This window comes from Pseudorasbora parva, chromosome 7 (assembly GCF_024679245.1).
Source record: "Pseudorasbora parva isolate DD20220531a chromosome 7, ASM2467924v1, whole genome shotgun sequence".
Classification (NCBI taxonomy): Eukaryota; Metazoa; Chordata; class Actinopteri; order Cypriniformes; family Gobionidae; genus Pseudorasbora; species Pseudorasbora parva.
In genome coordinates, this window is record NC_090178.1 from 19,507,865 (window position 1) to 19,528,501 (window position 20,637).

At 36.7% G+C, this 20,637-nt stretch overlaps 1 protein-coding gene across 3 annotated transcripts in view; it reads left to right on the forward strand.

Moving 5' to 3' along the window:
- The window catches only part of mroh1 (maestro heat-like repeat family member 1), a 36,923-nt gene extending 16,409 nt beyond the window's left edge, over positions 1 to 20,514 (forward strand). For 2 of the 3 annotated variants that reach the window (XM_067448465.1, XM_067448467.1), the window contains exons 17-43: positions 713 to 854; positions 1,641 to 1,693; positions 1,884 to 1,991; positions 2,793 to 2,912; positions 3,906 to 4,028; positions 4,324 to 4,470; positions 5,392 to 5,418; positions 6,237 to 6,359; positions 6,565 to 6,644; positions 6,788 to 6,926; positions 7,043 to 7,138; positions 7,210 to 7,314; positions 8,560 to 8,695; positions 8,852 to 8,964; positions 9,084 to 9,236; positions 10,082 to 10,236; positions 10,338 to 10,503; positions 11,286 to 11,491; positions 12,753 to 12,890; positions 13,942 to 14,056; positions 14,817 to 14,963; positions 15,995 to 16,183; positions 16,789 to 16,938; positions 17,096 to 17,230; positions 18,927 to 19,029; positions 19,142 to 19,207; positions 20,263 to 20,514. In XM_067448465.1, coding sequence (XP_067304566.1) covers positions 713 to 854; positions 1,641 to 1,693; positions 1,884 to 1,991; positions 2,793 to 2,912; positions 3,906 to 4,028; positions 4,324 to 4,470; positions 5,392 to 5,418; positions 6,237 to 6,359; positions 6,565 to 6,644; positions 6,788 to 6,926; positions 7,043 to 7,138; positions 7,210 to 7,314; positions 8,560 to 8,695; positions 8,852 to 8,964; positions 9,084 to 9,236; positions 10,082 to 10,236; positions 10,338 to 10,503; positions 11,286 to 11,491; positions 12,753 to 12,890; positions 13,942 to 14,056; positions 14,817 to 14,963; positions 15,995 to 16,183; positions 16,789 to 16,938; positions 17,096 to 17,230; positions 18,927 to 19,029; positions 19,142 to 19,207; positions 20,263 to 20,339 — 3,312 coding nt within the window. In that variant the 3' untranslated portion in view covers positions 20,340 to 20,514. The remainder of the gene's footprint in view (positions 1 to 712; positions 855 to 1,640; positions 1,694 to 1,883; positions 1,992 to 2,792; positions 2,913 to 3,905; positions 4,029 to 4,323; positions 4,471 to 5,391; positions 5,419 to 6,236; positions 6,360 to 6,564; positions 6,645 to 6,787; positions 6,927 to 7,042; positions 7,139 to 7,209; positions 7,315 to 8,559; positions 8,696 to 8,851; positions 8,965 to 9,083; positions 9,237 to 10,081; positions 10,237 to 10,337; positions 10,504 to 11,285; positions 11,492 to 12,752; positions 12,891 to 13,941; positions 14,057 to 14,816; positions 14,964 to 15,994; positions 16,184 to 16,788; positions 16,939 to 17,095; positions 17,231 to 18,926; positions 19,030 to 19,141; positions 19,208 to 20,262) is intronic. The other variant, XM_067448468.1, reaches the window with a different exon arrangement.
- Positions 20,515 to 20,637: the final 123 nt, after the last annotated feature.

A 20,637-nucleotide genomic window follows, 5' to 3' on the forward strand; every position in this document is an offset into this window, starting at 1 on the left:
CATTCACTTGCGTATACTTGGTGTACTTAAGTATTGAAAGCTGGGTAATATAAGGTATCTACATGGGTTAAGGTAAGGTTTTGGGGTAGGTTCAGGGTTAGTACCTAGTTATTGCAATTACCATAATAAGTACATTGTATGTACATGATGAACAGGACTGTAAAATAAAGTGCTACCTATTTTTGTATAATGACCATCAAACTTGATATTTCATCATTTTATTGCAACATACCAGTGCTACTATCATGCAGTAAAGTTCTTCTAATCAGCAAGGATGCATTAAATTGACAATACAGTTGCAATAAAGGCATTTACATTGTTACCAAAAAAGTTATTACATAAATATGACATTTTAAATTATATAAAAGTAGAAAGTGGTTATTTTTAAATTGTAATATCACAATATTACTGTTTTTACTATAGTTTTGATCAAATAAATGCAGCCTTGCATGGTGAGCATAAAGGGCTTCTTCCAAAAATATTAAAAAACATTCATATTAACCCCGAAGTTTTGAACTGTAGTGTTTCTAAACATATTTTTTATCTTCTCTTATATTTATATTTCATCTTATACATAATATTGGTGTCAAGCTATCAATGTCTATTTTTTTGAGTCTGTTTCTCCTGATACACTCTTGTGGATCATGATGTCATTTAGTTGCGGCTTAATGCAGACTTTAAACATCTAAAATAAATGTTAATCTTTCCTCAGGTGAATGCCTCATTCCCATTTCGATGCAGGGGACATGGTGCTCCCTCCCTGAGTCTGCTCAATGTTATCAGCCCTAACATTCACCCTAAAGTAGAGCCACTGTGGGAAAATGAGATTCCAAAGCTGCTCAATTATCTTGAAGGTTTGTTTAAATAAACAACAGTTATGTAGAGGATCAGGTACAGCGCCGTTCCTCACAAGGCCACCAGACCACGCCACCCACTGTTCAAAACATCCACCTGCACACTTAAATGTTTCACCGTACATTAAAGGTCATGGACATCATGAGAAATTGTTATCTATGATCACTAATAATCGGTTTAGTCTGATTGCGTTTGCAAGAAAGCAGCGCTCAGTTTAATCTATCCTGCTGCGATTATTTCAATGAAGTTGGTCAGATTTCAAAAACAACACATTCCAGCGCCATGTTGTCTTTTATTTAACACAAATGAACGAAATTAAAACTCTGAAAGTCAGCTGAAGCTGCTTCCATCCATTGTATTAGACACATCTGTGCTGTGAGATGTTTTAAAAAGTAGTGGGAACATGTCCCACCCATTCCACCCTCAAATTACGCCTATGCCAGTAACTGAACCTTTACAGGGTCGCTCTGTGTCTGTCAGTTTCTAGTCAAAGGAGAGGTTCTTGAATCATCTGCTATGATGAGGTTTCAGTGAAACCTCTCAAGTGCCTCCCAAAACCACCTGTCCTTAGAGGCTCACAAGGCAACCAGATGTTTCCAATATACAGCCAAAATGATATTTAAATATGAGAACTCATATTTCACATTCCATGACCCTTCCAACATAGTTACATGGTGTAGCTTTAAAGACTTATATTGGGTATCCCATTATCTTTGAATTTTTCCAGAGTGTGGTTTGAATGGATCTCTGACTAAATTTTGTGTTTTTCTGCGTCTTCTAACCAGAATCAACAGAAGAATCTCTGGACAAAAAGAAGTGGGAAGAAAGTTTACATAAGGTCTGTATTTATGTGTATGAATTCATAAATGGCTATTGAAAAAAGAAAAGTTTGCGATATAACATTTTAAAAAACAAATGATCAAGAAATCTATATTAATAAAGTAACGAGAAGAGAACATGCAAACATCCTAATGGCCAAAGTTGTAGATGGTGATTAATTCAGACATTGCTTTCTGGTTGTGATGAAGCTCCTGTCTAAAACTCTGGCAGCCATTGATGACAGCCAGTGGACCGGTCAGCTTGCAGTAGAAGCCACACGATACCTGCCCACCTACAACAACTCTCTGGAGGAGAAGGTCAGCTTACAAATCCATATGCGCCTCTTTATATAATAAAAACAATAAAGCTTTATTTATTTATTTTATCACAGAAAAGGAACAGTCCAAGTCTAATAGATATTTCTATTGTCATTATTTAATTTTTTTTTCTAATTCTTTTGCAAAATTAAGCAAACAAAAATGCATTATTGCAGCTGTTTACCTATTAAGTGATCTTTGGTGAATATATGAGTGAACAATTTCTTAGTATTGATGCAGTGAATGCTTTCTGTGTAAAAGATTTGAATAAATATAAATAGTATTTGAATAAGTATAAAACAGCAATTCAAAAACAGGTCTCAGCTTGTTTGGATGCATAGCCTATTTTTGGCATAACAGTTTAGGACCACAAGACCAGTAATTATGAGCAAAGGCCAGGAGTCAGAAGTGTGATTAATTTATAAAAAAGTTTTTTTTTTTACTGAAGAATAGTTTGCAGTTTCAGCAGAAGCCAGTTTCAGGTCTCACCGGGAGTCTGTAGGCCGTGCTTTGTGTGCATACAATTTCCCACCACCATTATACCTTAAATTGCTTCCTCTCTTCAGGTTGAATGATTCTGATTGTCTAAGAAATAATAAACATAGACATTTTCCACACATGGGCATAAAAGCATATCTCGATTGATTAAGAACCCTTTTGATAGAACCTGGTTTTAGGCCACATGATCTTTCTAGGCACCAGCTTGTCCGGAACTACAACTCCCTAGGATGCAAGTTATCCATCTGCAAACAAACAAAAGTTGACTCTTTCCTGCTTTCTTCTTTTTTCTCTCTTTTTCAGAGTTTTTTGTATAAGTGTGTTGGTGTGATTCTCCAGCAGTGTTATAATAAAGAGTTGGTCAAGAAACAGCTGCAAGATATCCTGATCAGCGCTCGTCACAATGATCCAATTGAAAGAACGGTATACTTATCAGTTTACTTCTGAATTAAAGCTTGGAACATATTCTTCAAGAACAAAGACATTAGTTTGTTTTCTCGAGGTGGCAAGAACAAGAAAAAAGTTTGTTCTGGCCAGTACATTCCATACCAAATTTCTGACCAATCACACAATAGTTCTCGGACACTCGCTAGAAAAAAGTTCTGCTCAGATGATGTGTCGAGAACAAGCTGCGAGAACAAACTGACGTCATTTGGTTCTTGCAGCCCTGGGAGCGAGAACTTTTTTCTCTGTTCTTGCAGAGTATGTTAAAGCCTTTAAGAGAGAGTGTATGTGCTGACAGTCAAACTGCTTGCTCAAGCAAAATGTTCAGACAGCACACTAAAACCCTCTCTGGGAAATTATGTATATTAATTCATCCCTTTTACCACACTGTCACAATCTATATTTAAGCTAATCCAAATATTAGGCAAGAAAGTGCAAAGCTAGTTATTAATTGACTACCGGTAAATAAAACGAAACATTTACAAGCATTGTAAACGTTCTAAATATGTATTTTAGTGCCACTTACTTCACAACAAATCCTTTCTTTTAAACGGGATCAGAACAGTATAAAACAAACATAAATTATAGTGGCATTCATTATAAATGCTTAGCCTAAACAAGTTTCAAATGTTTTTGCATGTTTGACATTAATTCCATAAATTGAAGTATATTTCAGATGATTAAAAAAACGTACGTTAGTCCATACAGTAGTCTGTTGGTGGTTGACCAGCCAACCATTTTGATTCATACCTGTATCAAATTGAGATCATTCTTCTGCTATCGACTGTCTATTTGTGTGCTGTCAGTTATTATTGAGAACACATTCCTTTTAATTTCTAATCGTAGATTGGTATAAAATTGATTCAAGTGTTCCACGGTTTAGATATCTGAGTAATTGTCTACTGTTTTTGCCGTTATTTAAAAGCTGCTAATTAAGAATAATGGTAGTAACAGGCAATAATTGGTTTGCAGGGTGTTGCCATGGGGATCGGGCTTTGTGCCAGCAGCCATCTCAATGGCACTCTGGAAAAACTAGAAGAGTTTGGGAAGTCTGACGCCTTCAGGAAAGCCTCAGGGATATTTGGTCTTCTCAAAGTAGGGCGAGTTTCATTGTGCTTCTCACATAATGCAAATTCAAAATATCTTTGTTTGTTTCCCAAATCAGGCATTAAGAACTGTAACATAATAATTACATTTACCTTGAAATGGTTGTTTTACTATACTATTTGTTTTTTAAATAATAATTGTGAAATTTAAATGGACAGTGGTCCATTGTGCAAAGGTTAAGTAGTAAAAGGATGATTCAATTAGTTTTATAAAGCAATTCAGAAACTGTTTTTCAACCACACACACACACATATCTTGTTGTGTTACTTTTCTTGTTATTCAGGATAAAAACGATGTTGATGTGGAGAAAATGAAAAGCACTCTAATTTTGTGTTACGGCTATGTTGCGTTGAACGCTCCAGAAGATCAGCTCCTCACTCGCATCGATAGTGACATTCTCCAAAACATCTCCAAGAACTTCAACACCAAGGTACACACATGGGGCTCAACTGTAGCACCATAATATTGTTTGTCTGTGGTGTAAGAAACAGCAGTTTAGTGTAGTATTGCTGAGTATTTGTAGACGATTTTATTTCTAAACTGGTATTTCTAAACTCTAAAATGCTATCTGTTTTGTGGCGTTTGGGTTTTAGTCAGTTTTATAGTCATAGTTAACTTCTGGGAAAATGGACCAAAAATATTGATGACTCAACTTGCATTTGCATTGGTTGTTTGTTGGAGGTTTGTGGAAAAATTTAAGTTTTAATATGCCTGTTATGTTAGATGAACAGCTCGTTTATTTGATCAGAATTAATACATTAATCATTTCTCATTGTTTGTTACAGCAGTGAGGCATAAAACCTCAAAATGTGTTTCTGCTGTGAGGTGTTTTGCTAAATAAGTCCTCTGAATGTCCTAGTATATTGTTGACAAGATTCACATGGTTGCTTTTGATGCTGCAGTTATGACAGTTTGAGCTAAACGATTTTTAATGACAAGGATCATTAATTTCTTTTTGAATCATATCTCATCCATATTCATAATATAATTGTGCGATTTAAAATAATGTCACTGTTATTGGAACCTTGTAACTCAATTTGTTTTAACATTCTGCACTGCAGTCCAATTTGAATATCAAATTTGAGTTCATCTGGGTCTTTATGGGGATTTTTTGGAGAATTTTGCTTTGTTAATTCTCTGAATTCACTAAACTGATATGTTATATATGATACAAATGACTAAAGGCATTTCAATTTATATGTCAACATACACACAGTATCTGAAGTGTCACATAATTCATCATTCTTATAGTCTATTGTGTGTCCAATCATAAAACTCTGATGAAATAAAATGTTTGATTATCGTTCATGTTTGTGAATTACATTGGATCATTACTTTTATTGTTGTACAGGTTCTGGGAATTAAAGTAGAGACCAAGGTACCGTGAAAGGAAGCTATCATGAGGACCTTCTCTCACCTCTGACCTTTAAACTTTAACTCGCTTTCTCTTCAGCCTTGATGCTGCAATCAAAACCTTTACAGTATAACCCTTTGACCTTCTTAAAAAAGCTATATCTTTATGAGACTACATTTGAAATAAAGTTTACGCAGGGCTGTCGCTTTTGGGATGAAAGGTGATGCCTGGGGGCCACGATTTCAACCGCACACCCCCACACCCGCCCCGGAACGTGATTTCAAGGGGGGCCCTGTATACCCCAGCTATGGCCCAGCGTTTACATAAAAAGTTATTCATATTTAGTCTTTTAAAAAGGTCTTTTGATAAATTATAGATAGAATAAAAATGACATTTTAAGCTCGCTTTACACTACACTTAAAGTAAAATATAATTTTTGAGAAGGTCAAAAAATGCTTACTAACCTGATAACCTTTGTCTTACTAAAGCATCACAGTATCTCAATCTTTTCTGGCTTTTCTGGATTTTAGGTGGCTTGATTCATCAGTTCAACTCTTTTTCTATCAAATCACAATCATATTGTTGCACATTGTGATTTTTATCTCTTATTGCACTATGTTTAGAGTACAAGTAAGTAAATGTTACAAATAAAACATGTATATTCCTTTATATTGAGCATGTTGAGTGTGACTGTGACCAGGAACTACTTTTCTAATTCCCGGTCTTGATTTACCTGTGCTGTTTGATTAACATATGCTCTGTTCCATAAATCACAGTTTGAGTGGGTTTTCATCTTTTTCTGTGTGTGTGTTTGTGTGTGTATGTACATGTGCACTTCATAGGACCTGACTATGAAGCTCAGTCTTATTCATAGTGTTGGACTCATTGCCAAGGCCATTAGCAACAGTGTCCGTAAACAGGGCTTCCTGTTCTCCCGCAAACAAGAGCTGATGGGTGTTATGATGGTGAGAGGTTTGATTTATAATTTTAGTTATCAATATACCGCATATGTTTTCAATGTGCTTGCAGTATACAATAAATTACATTTCCATTGGGCAAAATTTAGGAGATTAATATAACATGAAATTAAATGTTATTTTGTAAATCTCAAATCAGTTTCAGAATGATATGCAGACTTATTTGGTATTTATGTCTTTTATTTTCTTGCAGGATTTCATCAAAGCTGAACCAGCAGATGTCATGCGGTCCCCTGTTCGCTATCTTGTTATGACCACATGTGCCAACCTCATGTATCCTACCATTTTAAATCCTTCTAGTTTTTATCTGCGCTATTTTTAAAAGGTTTGTCTTTCTAAATATATGCTAAACATCTTTAATCATTATTATGCTTAATGAAACCACAATCTATTAAGAACTTGACTCAAGCCTTCAGAATCTTGGATCCCCCTTTATCAGAAAATGAAAACTTTGACTTGTTAAAAACATGTTTGAATGGTGTTTATGGGCTTCCTACTGTGGACACTCTGGACAAAGCTAAAGATGAAGAAGCCCTGGATCCCCAGCAAAGAGAGGTCAGAATGAAATATGCATGTGCAGTGCCTTCACATCGCTGGGAGAGTGACTCTTTTGTCTCCTGCATGCTTTAAACAAAAAGTTTGTTTTTCACAACACTGCTTTTCCCCCTCAGGCCTTATATTCGGATACTTTTAACGCTCTTCTTGAATTGCTGAAGAATGTGTTAGCCAGAGATTTGACTCCTGACGGTCTGCAGTCTGTTTTCAAGGTAAAGTAGAAACTATAAAAGTTGCTTGCCATTTTGTAGTCTCTTTATCTGAACCCCATACATTTTCCCAGCATATTGAGGGCTGGCTGAGCTCAGGACAAGACCATGAGCGGGAAAGAGCAGTAAAGACTACGGCAGAGTTACTTAAGTTTTATCTGGACCATCTCAATGTGAAGGTAAAGGACATTGTGTGTGTGTGTGTGTGTGTGTGTGTGTGTGTGTGTGTGTGTGTGTGTGTGTGTGTGCGCGCAAATATTACTTGCACATCTATAAAATCTGTAATGCAGTAATTACTGATAGGGTCTTAGACTCTTTGAATTGCTAGTGTTGGGAAATGTTTCCTTTAAAATTGATGTTACAATATTGTGTAACTCATTAGATTTTTTTTATTTTAACTTTAAAGGATTAGTTATTTTAAAAATGAATATTACTTGACGATTTACTCACCCTCAAGACATCCTAGGTGTATGATATTCTTCTTTCTGATGAACTCAGTCAGTTATATTAATAAATATCCTGACACTTCCATGCTTTATAATGGCAGTGAACAGGGCTCACGAGTTTGAAGCTCAAAAAAAAAATCCATAAACATACACCACACTGCAAATATCTAGCTTCCGCCAGACTGCCTTCATTATTCAACTTATGGAAAAAGCATATCTGATGATGTAGGTGTAGGACGATGTAGGATATTTAAAACTGCAAGGGGTGTTAACTGACGGAAGCTAGATATTTGCTGTTTCGTGTGGAGTATGTTCATTACATGTTAAATAAATATAGATATTTTTCTTACACAAACGCTTCGCTTCAGAAAGCCTTTATTAACCCTCCCGGAGCCGTGTGGAGTATGTTTATGATTTTTTTTGAGCTTCGAACTCAAACATCAGGATATTTATTAATATAACTCTGATTGTGCCCATCAGAAAGAAGACAGTCATTTACCCCTAGGATGGCTTGAGGGTGAGTAAATCATGGAGTAATCATTTCATTTTAAATGATCTTCTCTAAAATTCCCATCATGATCAAACATACTAAAGCAACTTTTTCAATACTTTTGACACCAACATTGGACAGGATGTTCATTTTATTTTATAAATTAAATAAATAAAGTTTCATGGAAATTATGATGCAAATTTAGTAGGTAAACAGTTATTTTTCATGTTACATGAAAAAAGTATTCTGGTTATTGTTATGTTTAAGACAAATTACTCACATCTTTAATCATTTCAAGCACCTATTAGTTTTATTCTGCATGATCATTTATTTTGGTTTCCTCAAGGCACTGATTAAGGAAATATGTGCTGTAGATTTAAGAAAAATGTTTTAAATATACTGTAGGTAGAATCTTATTAGACCTCATGCTCAGTGCTAATCTCTCCCTCTCCCTCTCCCTCTCCCTCTCCCTCTCCCTCTCCCTCCAGAATATAGTGACATTCCATAATCTGGGAGTTCTTGTGGGGCGTCTGGCCCCACGGTGCACAGACCCAAACCCTGAGGTGCGGCGGGCAGCCATAGACTGCGTCTATAGTCAAATGTACATTCAGCTGCGCTATGAAGGTACTGTCTGATTTTTCATAGTACAACTCAGTTTTGTCTGAACCAGGGTTGGCTTCAGATTGACAGTGTCATTTTGAACTTGTTTACACTGTTATCTTTTTCTGGAATTACTTACAGTAATGTATCGTGCCTCTTCCATTTTTCTCTGTTTGGCAGGCTTTTCACTGGACTACAAGGATGATTCAGTAGACTGTCTTTTAGATATTCGTGAGAAGCTAAGCAATCCTGACCATTCAGTCTTGTACAAAACCTGCTCTGAGCTGACTAAGGTAAATTGCCTCAATGTAATGTTCTCCCAAAGCACTGATGCTTCCAGAGATTTTTAAAAATCCACCATTTCTTTCTGTAACTGAAACCGTCTTTCTCACCCCCTTTTCTCGTGTTTTAGATCATCAGTAAGCGTTTGCCTCAGGAGCAGTTGAGCACCTTATTGTTTATGCTGTTTGATGGTTTGGTTGACTCTCAGTCCAACTGTTCCAGAGCATCCAGCGTGATCCTCAACACCTTGCTGAAAAACAGAGGTGCTGGCCTGCAGGATCTGGTACATTTACACTTTCATCAGATTCTGGGAAATCAAACATTCTCTTTAGTGTTGGCAAATGTTCTTATATGATACGCTACTGTTTAAACGTTCAGAGCCAGTTATTGAAAAAAGTTTCTTATTGCATTTGCATTTGTTTGATCAAAAATACAGTAAAAACAGTAATATTGTGAAATTGTATTACTATTTAAAATAATTGTATAATTGTTTTCTCTAATTTAATGTTTTAAAATGTGTAATTTCCTTTGATGGCAAAGCTGAATTTTTAAGCATCATTACTCCAGTCTTCAGTGTCACATGATCCTTCAGAAATTATTCTAATATAGTGCTCAAGAAACATTTCTTATCATAATCAGTGGAAATATTTTTGTGGAAACCATGATACATTTTTCAGGGTTCTTTTGATAAATAAGAGTAAAAAAACAGCATTTGTTTGTAACAATGTAAAATGTCTTTACTGTCACTTTTGATTAATTGAATTTGAAATTCATGCAAACTTTTTTTTTAAGTATTGTCCCCAAACCTCTGCAATGTATGTCATTATTGAAATTATTAGTTGATTAGAAACCAAATCAACTAATTATTTAAAAAAACTCAAATTTGATAACATTTCTATCATGACCATGGCTGTCATGACACTCGTTTATTTTTAGTGAATAAAAACTTACATTTCAGTCTGTAGTTTAGCTGCTTGCAATCATTTGTAACTTGTAACATATAAAACTAGTTTCTATAACACTCGTAAAATTCTGCTTGCTGACTGCACCACTGGTTTCATGTTCAATGAAATTGTAATTATTTTCTATCTGTCATTTTTCACTTTTTGTGTCTTGACTCATTGTCAGGTGCCAGAAATGTTGGAGGTGTTGCACAACCGCCTGCAAGTGATTGGTGACGAGCAGGTGAAGGTGGCCGTCGGTCAGTCCGTCCTTATCCTCGCTACACAGCACCTGCAGACAGTGGTCAACACGCTCGTCGCCTACCCACTACCATACGACAGGTGATTATTGTGTGTGTTGTTTATGTGCATGGCATTCATTGTCTGCCATGTGCTCCATGATGCTCAAGCATAATAATGATGTGCTTGTGTGTTTTCTTTAGCTGGAGTTGTGAGATGTGGATGGCTTTAGGAGCAGACAGCACTCTAGCCCTGCAAATCATGGAGATTATTATCGAGAAGCTCAATGTTATGGTTCCCTATGTAGATAAGAAGGAGTCCATGTTGAGACCCGGTTTGACCAAAGTCGCCACAAGCCACCCATTGGCTGTAAGTTTTAATATATGCATGATTTGATAAGTTGAATTAAAAAAACACCTAACACCTCATCATAACTAGACACTTTGTCAATTATGCAGCGTTAAGTAATATTTCCATCTTTACTGAAAGAGAAATGCTGCGTGAAGCAACAAAATCACAACAAATCAAAGTTAATCCTAGTGAAGAAGAGTGTTGGGATTTTACCTGAGCTTCATACTTCTTATCATAACATGTCAAGTGTTTGGCAAAATGTCCTCACACGCACTTCTATTGACAGCTTGATTCTTTACTGTTGCATTACTTAGGAAATGGTGTTAAACTGTTAAACGTCTTTTATTATTTTTATTTATTAAATAGCTTTCACTACCATTCAAAAGTTGGGTGTCTGTTAAATTCTTTGTTTTTGAGCATCTTTTTTGCTCACCAAGACTATTTATTTGATCAAATATACATTAAAGCATTACAATTTAACATAACTGTTTTCTATTTTTATATATTTTAAAATGTAATTATTTGGTGTTTAACAAACATTTCTAATTATTATCAATGGTAAGACAATTGTACTGCTTAATATTTTTGTGGAATAACTTTTCTTTGGTTTTATTTATAATAATAATATTTTGTTATCGTATATCAATTTCTTTATTTTCAGTTTTGATCGATTTAATGCATCCTTGCTCAATGAAAAAAAAAAAATCATACTCCTCCATACTTTTAAACGGAAGTCTGTTTGTCGGTGCAGTGTCCTGATTGACATTAGCAGTTATTGATTTTTATGGACTGTTTTCTAGATGACATGTGCCCTGCGTGAGATGATGCTGAATGGTCAGTCAGCTGACGCCGTGGCGTATCTGTTTCCAAAGCTCTTCGGTGCTCTGCTGTTACGTTTGGGTTCTAGCGTAGGAGTTCAGCTACCTAAAGATCTCAACAGCAACAGCATCATTTCAGACCGCAAAGCAACCAACAAAAACAATGTGGCTAATTTTGATGTGTGCGGGTGAGTGGCATAAATATGGAGTTTTGTGCTATTTTGCTTATTCGGAGTAACACTGTGTTACTGAGAAAGCTGTGAGAAAGCTACTTGTTTTCTTTTGGTGTATTAACAGAAACTGGGGAATACTGATATATGTTAAATTGTTGAATGCTTGAATCCGATTTGTTGGCGAACGTTCTAACGTGTTCAGTTATTTTCAAGGAAACCCATGGCTAAAGTAGTTCCAGACAGGTCTTAACCGCCTGATGATTTCGCCAAATGATCCGACTTCGCCAAATGATTTCAGTAATTTCAAAGGTCCTTGCAGCCTACAACAACAAAAGAACCAAACCCCACAACAATGACTCAGACCAAACAAATAAATATAGTTAAAACATAAGAATAAAAATAACAAATTATTTCCATGTTTTTTGCCAGAGAATTATGTTTTATTATGTACAGCAAGCACATTCTCTTTCTCCCTACAGTACAGGGACACACTCAGCGTGTTTTCAGCGCTGCTCTGATGATTTTATCAGTAAACTAGTTAAACAACTTAAAAGCTACATGACATTTCTCACTAGTGATGTAATAACGACTCTGCTCTTGGGGCAGATAAACTTTATTACGGTTTCGCTATTAGACACTACTGCCGAACACTGTTGAGAGACACAGATTCAGGTCATTCATATTATATCTCTCTCTCTTTCTCTGTAATAATTGCATTAGTCTGTTATCGATGACTGAAGCCTCCATTACTAGCTCTAAAATTACATTTTGGAATTCGCAATGGAGGCTTTGGATTATGCGTAAGAAATTAGTCCTGCACACAAGAGCATATTAAGTACAAAAACCTGACGAAAAGTCTTGAAATACACCATCTGAGCAATGTTTTGAGGTGTGGTAACCATTGTATAAGCAGAATAATTGACTCCATTCCGTGGAATTATTGAAAAAGAGAAGAACAAAAGAAAAAAAAGAGACCAAGAGCTGCTACAAGTGCAGAGGTTAGGAAAATGGAAATATTTGAAAGCAGAATGTTGCTTTTGGCCAATTTGAACAATAAAATAGCACCATGTAGTTAAAAATGCTCCAGAGTTTCATCAAATAGATGCGTTTATTTGTTTAGCTTAGCAACATGCTGTCATGCTGTCTAAAAAAGGGTTTCAAATCAATCCTTTAGGAGGTTTGAATTTGAAAGTAATGGTCATGAAGACATGGAAACAGCTCAGGATTTGATATAGAGTTAATAAGACATCTGTGTTTCTCTTTGCTGTGTGTTCAGGGTGGCAGTGGAGGCCCTGCGGATCCTGCTGGCTCGAGCTCAGCTGGACAATGTCGTGAAACCATTAGATCAGGAGGGAGCTTGGGACAAGATGAAGGACCTGCAGCAGCACACAACAGGAGTCAGTCTGCTCTCCAGGTACACACCTGTCGTCCGTCATACCTCAGTCCTTTTGGACTGTTTGTTGTTTGCAGACTTTTCTGCTTTGTTCTAATGTTAAAGGAGATGTGTGTAACAGAAGAATTGCTCTTGAAAACACAATGTGTTCAATGACGACATTTTGAGTGCTACACGTCGATTTCAAGCAAGCACATGGTCTCATGCAATGTGTTTGTGGAAATTGTCATTGTGTTACTTCAGCGATTAGCATATGGCTATGCATCAGTAGAAACCCTAGAGTATTTTCAAATGATTGTGCCCCCCCCCATTTCCCCCTGAGACAAGAGATTTATCAATTTATGCATTTATTGTCATTCGTCACACAAATTGACGATATTTGCGTCATCGGATGAATTTTTGGCCAAAGGCTAAAGACTACAGCCAGCAGAGGGAGCTATTTCCGCATGTTTTCAACCCGCGCATGGGGGGTGGGAGATCGCACTCACAGCACTCAGCTCGCAGCCTGCAGGCAATGCTGAGCAATGTAAGCGTTTTAACTTCTCAAATTAATTTCTATGAAAGTTACGCTTCCAAAAGCATGAACTGAAACACGCTGTGAATGTATGCCACAACTCGCGAGTGTGGTTGCGATTACCTCAGCTCTCATCACGAGCGCTCATCAGCTTATTAATGACGGTAAATGTAATCTGACTCCTGCAGCGTTAGTGCTGTGACCCTCGCGCAGTGACTTACTCATTATATTGAACAGACATGTTCAGTATTTAATTGTAGTGTATTTTCCCTATGTTATTTTCCAATTCAGTCACAGTGATTCAGTTGCGGTGGCTTTGGGAATGGCCTCACAGGGCAGCGAAGCATTCTGGGAATTGTAGTCTTTCATCCCCATGAGACAAAAATACATTTTCTGTCTTTTCTCAGTCTAGAAGGCACCAATTCAAAAATATTTTCACATTACTACTACATTAATGCTCCAGTTTAAATACAGATTCATCTTCCCAGCGCTGAAGTACCCTTTTAAGTGCAAACTTCTACACAACTACATTTAAAAAAAGCTATTCTTTTCTAACAGAGCAATGGCAAAGCATGCTGGTCCAAGACTCCCTGCCATTGTGGAGAGTCTGTGTCCTTCTCTCTGTAATATTTATGAGTGCCAGAGGATCACAGTCACAGCGTTCTTCTCTGAGGTGAGAACATTTGCTTTTATGTGATTTTTAAATAATTAATTCAAAGTTTAGTAACAATGAATAGCTAAAGACTAAATATTGTATAAAACCATTTATTGCGCACTCTTTTTTTTTTTTGGTTTACACTACTGTTTGAAAGTTTGGGGTCAGTATGTTTTTTGTATTTAATACTTATGTTCCGCAAATTAAATAAAATGCTTTTATTTTAAACTTTCTATTCATCAATGTATCCTTAAAAATGTAACAGTTTCCACAATTATATTAAGTAGCATGACTTTTCAATATTAGTATTTATTAGTATTCATTTTACAGGTGATAAACAAAAACTTGGCTTGTTCTTGTATTTGCCCTTTATAAGTCCAATACGACCAGAATTCGACCAGTGCTGCATAAACAAAAATACAGAGTGCATGTTACATTTACATTTAATCATTTAGCAGACGCTTTTATCCAAAGCGACTTACAAAAAAGGGGAGCGCAATAGAAGCAACGAAACAAACAAGGCCAACAACCTGTAAGAGCTGTAAGAAGTCTCAGTTAATTAAGCACAGTACACAAACAATTTTTTTTTTTTTTAATAAAAAAAAAAATCTAAAATTTGTAATGATATTTTCAGAGATGTTGTTAGATTCAAATGAACCGTGCAACAGACATCTTATTGTGCTTTTTTTAAAACTGGAACCTTTTCACTCCCCACTTCAATATGTTCTAATAGCTTTTGTAAATTAGATGTCAAGATTTATTTGTTTATTCTTTCTAGCTGCTGAACCACCACGTAGTGACTGAACTGATGATTTTGGATATGTTGATGAACAACATGATGGAAAGAATTACTGACACCTGCGGTACTGTCCGTATGCTGGCAGTCCGAGGCCTGGGGAACATTGCTGTGGGCTCACCTGAGAAGGTACAGGCACTCTGCTTGACATCTGAAAACACTAATTGGATGAAAAGTCAAATTGATTTGTTAGGCAATGTTTCTTGGCAACAGTGTGAGACACATGGCAACTACAGCTCATGCAACAATCAGTAAGGAAGCATGCAGAAAATTCTCTGTATCCTTAAATTTTACCTAACAACCGCTGCCAGAAAGTTCTCCATGTTCCCCACCTCCTCCATTGTTCTGCTGTTTTTCCTTCTCTCTGTAGTCAAATGAAGTTTTGCCAAAAGCTTGGTAACAAAATCAATCAGTTAAAGGTGCACTATGTAGGATTTTTGCAGTAAAATGTATCAAAAAAACACCAGGCCTGTGTTATATATTTTATTCAGTTGAGAACATATCCCAAATGTTTCCAATTATTTGTACATTTTGAGAAAATTGCTATTGAAAATTGCAACCAAGGAACCGGGACGTGTGAGGGAGTCGCCTGCCAATTGCGTCATATCTGCTTTACCCTCAGTTTCCAGTTTTATTTGGAAGAAATGCTTTACTCTTAGCAGTGTGAACAAGTGTCACAGCAGCCGTCAAGCAAATGCACATGAGTAACGTCATAATATCATTTTAAACGCACTTAAATGTATCTAATATGATAAACAGAGCTGTGTTTCCTCATACTAAAGACTGGAAAAGAGAAAATGGCGCCAGCCACAAGTCCCGCTGCTCGCGAGGCGTGTGTTTGCGTAAGAATCGCTCCAGCGGCCATGTTCAGCTCCTCAACACTTGGTCCTGCTCTGCTTCACACTACAATAACGTTATTAATCTCATTCCTGAACATGATTTCTCCTCGAGTTCTTTTCCACTGGCTGTGGTGTGAAAACCACGTCCCGAGATTCTGAGATCAAACTTGTCGTCATCAAACTACGCCTTTGTTTTGAAGAGCGGCTTTATATAAATATATAAAGCCTTTATATAAAGCCTCTAGCGGATGGAAAAGTTACATAGTGCAGCTTTAAGTGTGTAATTATATGTTGCTAAATGTCGCTGTTTTTCTTATTCAGGTGAATAAGTACGCAAAGGAGCTTTTAGCAGCCATGAGTTCAGGTATGGAAGAGAAAGATGATCCAGGGAAACTCATCACACTTGAGGCCATGTCAGGAATGTCCAAGATATTGCTTTACCTTGACCAGAAGAACGTCCACTTGCTTGTAGTTTACATCTTCATGAAGATAAAACCCTTTCTGGAGAATGTGAGTGTTGAAAAAAACATATTTCAATCACAATTATGAAGCTGTAAAAATTGTGTTGTTTTAATTTATAAAATAATATCAGTTTGATAAGTGTTAAAAGTTTTTTTTGGAGTCTCTAATTTTTAAAAAACATAAAAAGTACAAATCCTATGTTCCCACATTAAAAACTACCACAAAACGTTTTACTTTGCAGGAAGAATAAATAATAAATTGTTTGAGCCTTTGCATAAAAATGAGGTTTTCACAAATGTATACATTTTGTCTATTTAAATCTCAGCTTTAAACCGTATGTACACATCCATCATTTTGGTAACAGGGTTGCAAAAGTTTCAAACAATAAAATAAAAAGAAAATACATTTTGTTTGGCTTCCTGAAGTTGACAACACTTTCTAAAGGGTTAACACCTACTTTCACTGACAATTTTATGAAGAAAATAATAATATTTGTAACATCTTGAGAAAAGTAAAATGTTTTAGGCCTTGTTTGTACCCTGTTAGTTAAAATAATGGATTTGCTTGCTAAATACAGGCTATTAGAGTAGTGTTTTGGTAGTGGATTTTGTTGTAAGGCTTTACTTAAAAGATCTTTTGTCATGTTCCGTCAGGAGAATGATGAGATCCGATGTGCGTCTATCATGCTCCTGGGAAATCTGTCAAAGTTTGGCTCAGGTGAGCCCGTCTTTAAAGACCAGATCCACAATGTTCTGGTCAGCTTGCTGTTGCACCTCAGTGATCCCAATCCTCATGTTGTCAAGGTCGGTGTTTAACCTGCACACACTCCTACAAAGATTACTTTTGTTATAATAGGTATAAATATTGAAAGTTAGTTAAAAGGATTATGCAAAAACCTGAAGTCTTTCAAGAATAATAATACTGAGAGAATATTGCTTGTGTGTGTCTTTGTTCCCCTAGGCATGTAAGTATGCCATGCGTGTGTGCGCTCCAGTCTTAGGTTCAGAACAGATCTCTGCCATGTTCCAGAATCATCTTCTTGAGGAGAAGGGTCTGCACCATGGAGAGTTCATTAATGACCTCACCAAATACCTAGTACGGCAAGAATCAAAGCTTTATTATAAGTACATGTATAGAATAACTGCGCAGAACATCCTGTTCATCTCTCTTTGCATGCAGATGACTTAACAGATTCCCTTTTATAAAGATTACTGTAATTATAATCACTGTGATGCCACATTTGCACTTTTTTTCTTATTTGATGTACTCATTGTTTTTAATGTTGCCAGCAGTTTTACATCATAAAATAGGGACTAAAGTCTCATTCACACCAAGCGCAATAATCATAACGATAAAAATGTATAAACCAAGCGGCAAACTCCCCCTTTTATGTGGAAGCCAATACGGAAGTAACTTAAACTGCAATTCATCGACTGGCGGCTAGGGAGAGGCTCCAGAAGGGAGCAGTCTCATTGAGCTCCATGTTAAAATGCCTAAGCAGGAAAAAACATGTTCACTGCCTGGTACAAATTGTTAGCCTGGAAATCTAGATGCACCCTAGCGGCAGCAAATCTAATCTGCCCACGAGTGTCGTCTAGCAACTCTCAATACCCTTCTGAGCTGTATTCGCCTAACTCTTGCCGGGCCAATCACATCGTGTATAGAGTCGGTGGGCGGGGCCATAATGACGACAGCCGAGTTGCGTTTGCGTGCTTCTAGTAAACACAGAAACTGGCGAACGGCGGTCTTTCAAATCAGCTTTGACCGCGACTCTGGAAGACTTGGAGTTAAGCTTTTCTCTGAGAAAAGAACAAAGAAACGCACTGAAGTCATTCTTAAAAAGGGAAGATGTGTTCTGAGTTTTGCTGACCGGATACAGTGAATGTTTAATCTGTCAACAAGCTCTGCTTCACTGGTTCACTGGCACTCTGGTTGGTTGTAGCGCTATCCTATCGCGTGCAGAGGGAGTTTGAAAGACAACCGTTTATCCCGCCCCTCGGATTGAGCCCTGTCAATGCTGAGGTTCCAGACCAAACATCTTGATGTGGGTCTGGCTTGTCAGGCTAACAAATTGTGGTTTTGGTCTATACAGCTAATTTTGCCCTTCATGACACTGTGAGGGGGGTGAATTTATTTAATAACTCAATCGTTTACATTATATAAAGCTTTAAAGTTCTGCATAATTAAGGGCGTGGTCACTTTGTGTGACAGGTGGATAGCCATTTATCTGCCCATGTCCCACTGCCTTGCCCATTTTTTATTATCCGTTCATGACGCGCTGCCAAGATGGCAATGGCCAGCTCGTCTGTACTTTACGCTTCAAAACTGATGAAATCCTACTTCAGGATATCCCCATAGGAACTTCAAAATCCTATGGGTGACGTCACGTAAAACTACGTCCATATTTTTTTTTACAGTCTATGCTCCACACCAACACACAGTATCGTTCTGTTTTTTTTTTTAATGCGCTGTATTTTGGTTGTCCGCTGCTTTAAATGCTTGGGCCCTTTGAAAGCAGGAGGGATTCTAAGCGGCTGTCAATGTTTTCATCAATCATCATTCGGAAAAAAACCTTTGTGAAACTGATCCCAATGATAGTTCCTTTGTGCCGTTAATGTTATAGGTGAGGTGTGGGCGCTGATATATAGATTTTTTTAATTTAGAAAGATTTTTAAAACTGTCTTTATCATTAGTTATTGTCAGTGGTGTGAACATTTTTTACTGATGGTTATTAATAATCTTATTTAAAAGAAAGTTTTTTTTTTTTAAATCATAATGTTTGTTTGCAAAGATCCAGGATTTCCCAGGCATGCTGAACTTCTACCACATCACAGTCATTCAGTTCTTCAAGAGTAACTGGGCTGAGATCAGAGCCAGTGCTGCCATGTTTATTGGTAATTTTTTTTTTATTAGTCCAGTGTTTAGTGTTGCACATATTCACACTTCATTGAATAGCTGTTTTTTTGTGGGGGTTTTATAAGCATGTTTTGTGAATTTCTTTTTTAGGGTTTTTGCTTGGAAACCTTCCTGATGAGCATTTCTCCCATATGAATATGGGGTCAGTGACGAAGGGTAGGTACAACAGTTCTATAATAATAACTGCAGTCAAGAGATATATTTAAGGAAGGACAGCACATCCTTGTTATTGTGCTACATTTGCTGTTTCTTGGCACCTAAGGAATCTATTATTTTGGCTTCTATTTTAATAACAGTTTTGTCTGGTCAAGTGGAATGTAGAATGTATTGCTGTTGTAACTCTTAAATGGAGTAAATGTGCCATGCTCTTGGTTGGTTATCATCTGACTTTTTTCTTTGATTAATGGACAAACTAAATATTTTTACCCACTGATCTATGTAGAGAACTGGATTGCTTATAACATCATAAAAAGTGAAGCCGCCGCACCGCCATATTGTTATTCCCTAGTAAGCTCACATGTTCATGTAAATGGTTTAAACAACGATTAACTTAATTGAACAACATGGCATACATAGCACTTTACTCATATGGAAACTGTAAGTGCCATAAATTTGTCTTTAAGAGTCTTAAATAGATGTTGCTCAATCAGGAAATAAAATACATACGTCACGACTTTGAATTGTAATACAATACAATAAAAAGGCTTGTGTTAATATTTATTGTACAAGCTATTCAAATCAATTTCTGCAGCTAAACACAGATATATGTTAACGTTTATATTTCCTCCATAATTACATGCATAAAGAAATATATGTTTGTGTTAGTTCAGTTATGTTACCTGTGTCGGCAGTGTGCAGTAGACACACCCATTTCAATATACAATGCATCCTCTCCGAAAGGACCATACAGATAACTAACATTACAGAAAACTAATCTAAAGTAACTATTAATTTACTTACATATATTGCAAAACTAGTCCTGTGAGACTGATAGACTGCAAATGATGTGATTTTTAGGTCAGTGTTTTGGCTGTATGTCTATGATGCCCTCTGTCATTAGGGAATAGTAAGATGGCCGCTCGAACTCTTCCATTGGCTTCACTGCCTGATGATACTTTAGAACTCGATGAGCAATCCAGTCATATATATATATATATATATATATATATATAGATCAGTGTTTTTCCTTCATATTTTTTTTCTCTCTTCAGGTCTGGTGATGCTGCTGCAGGATCCAGATCCTCTCGTGCGGGTGAAAGCCGCTGAAGCCATGGGTCATTTTCACTGATGTTACCTTCACTCTCCAGCCAATCAGATTGGGCTTTGATTTTAAGTTTGTTGTTTTGAATAAGGAGGATGTCTTGAATTGTTGTTCTATAATAAGCCTTGAAAGGTTTTTATTTTTGACCAAAGACTGTTCACTAGTTCTGTAAGAAAAGAGAAGAATAAAAATAAGACCTGTATTGACGTTACAGCACTTTTACTGTAAGTACTCTCAGATATACGGTGTGTGTGAGATCCATAGAGTGGGGTTTTTCACCTGCGGTGGTTTTTAATGTGCGGTACGTACCTGAAAGCCCTTTAAA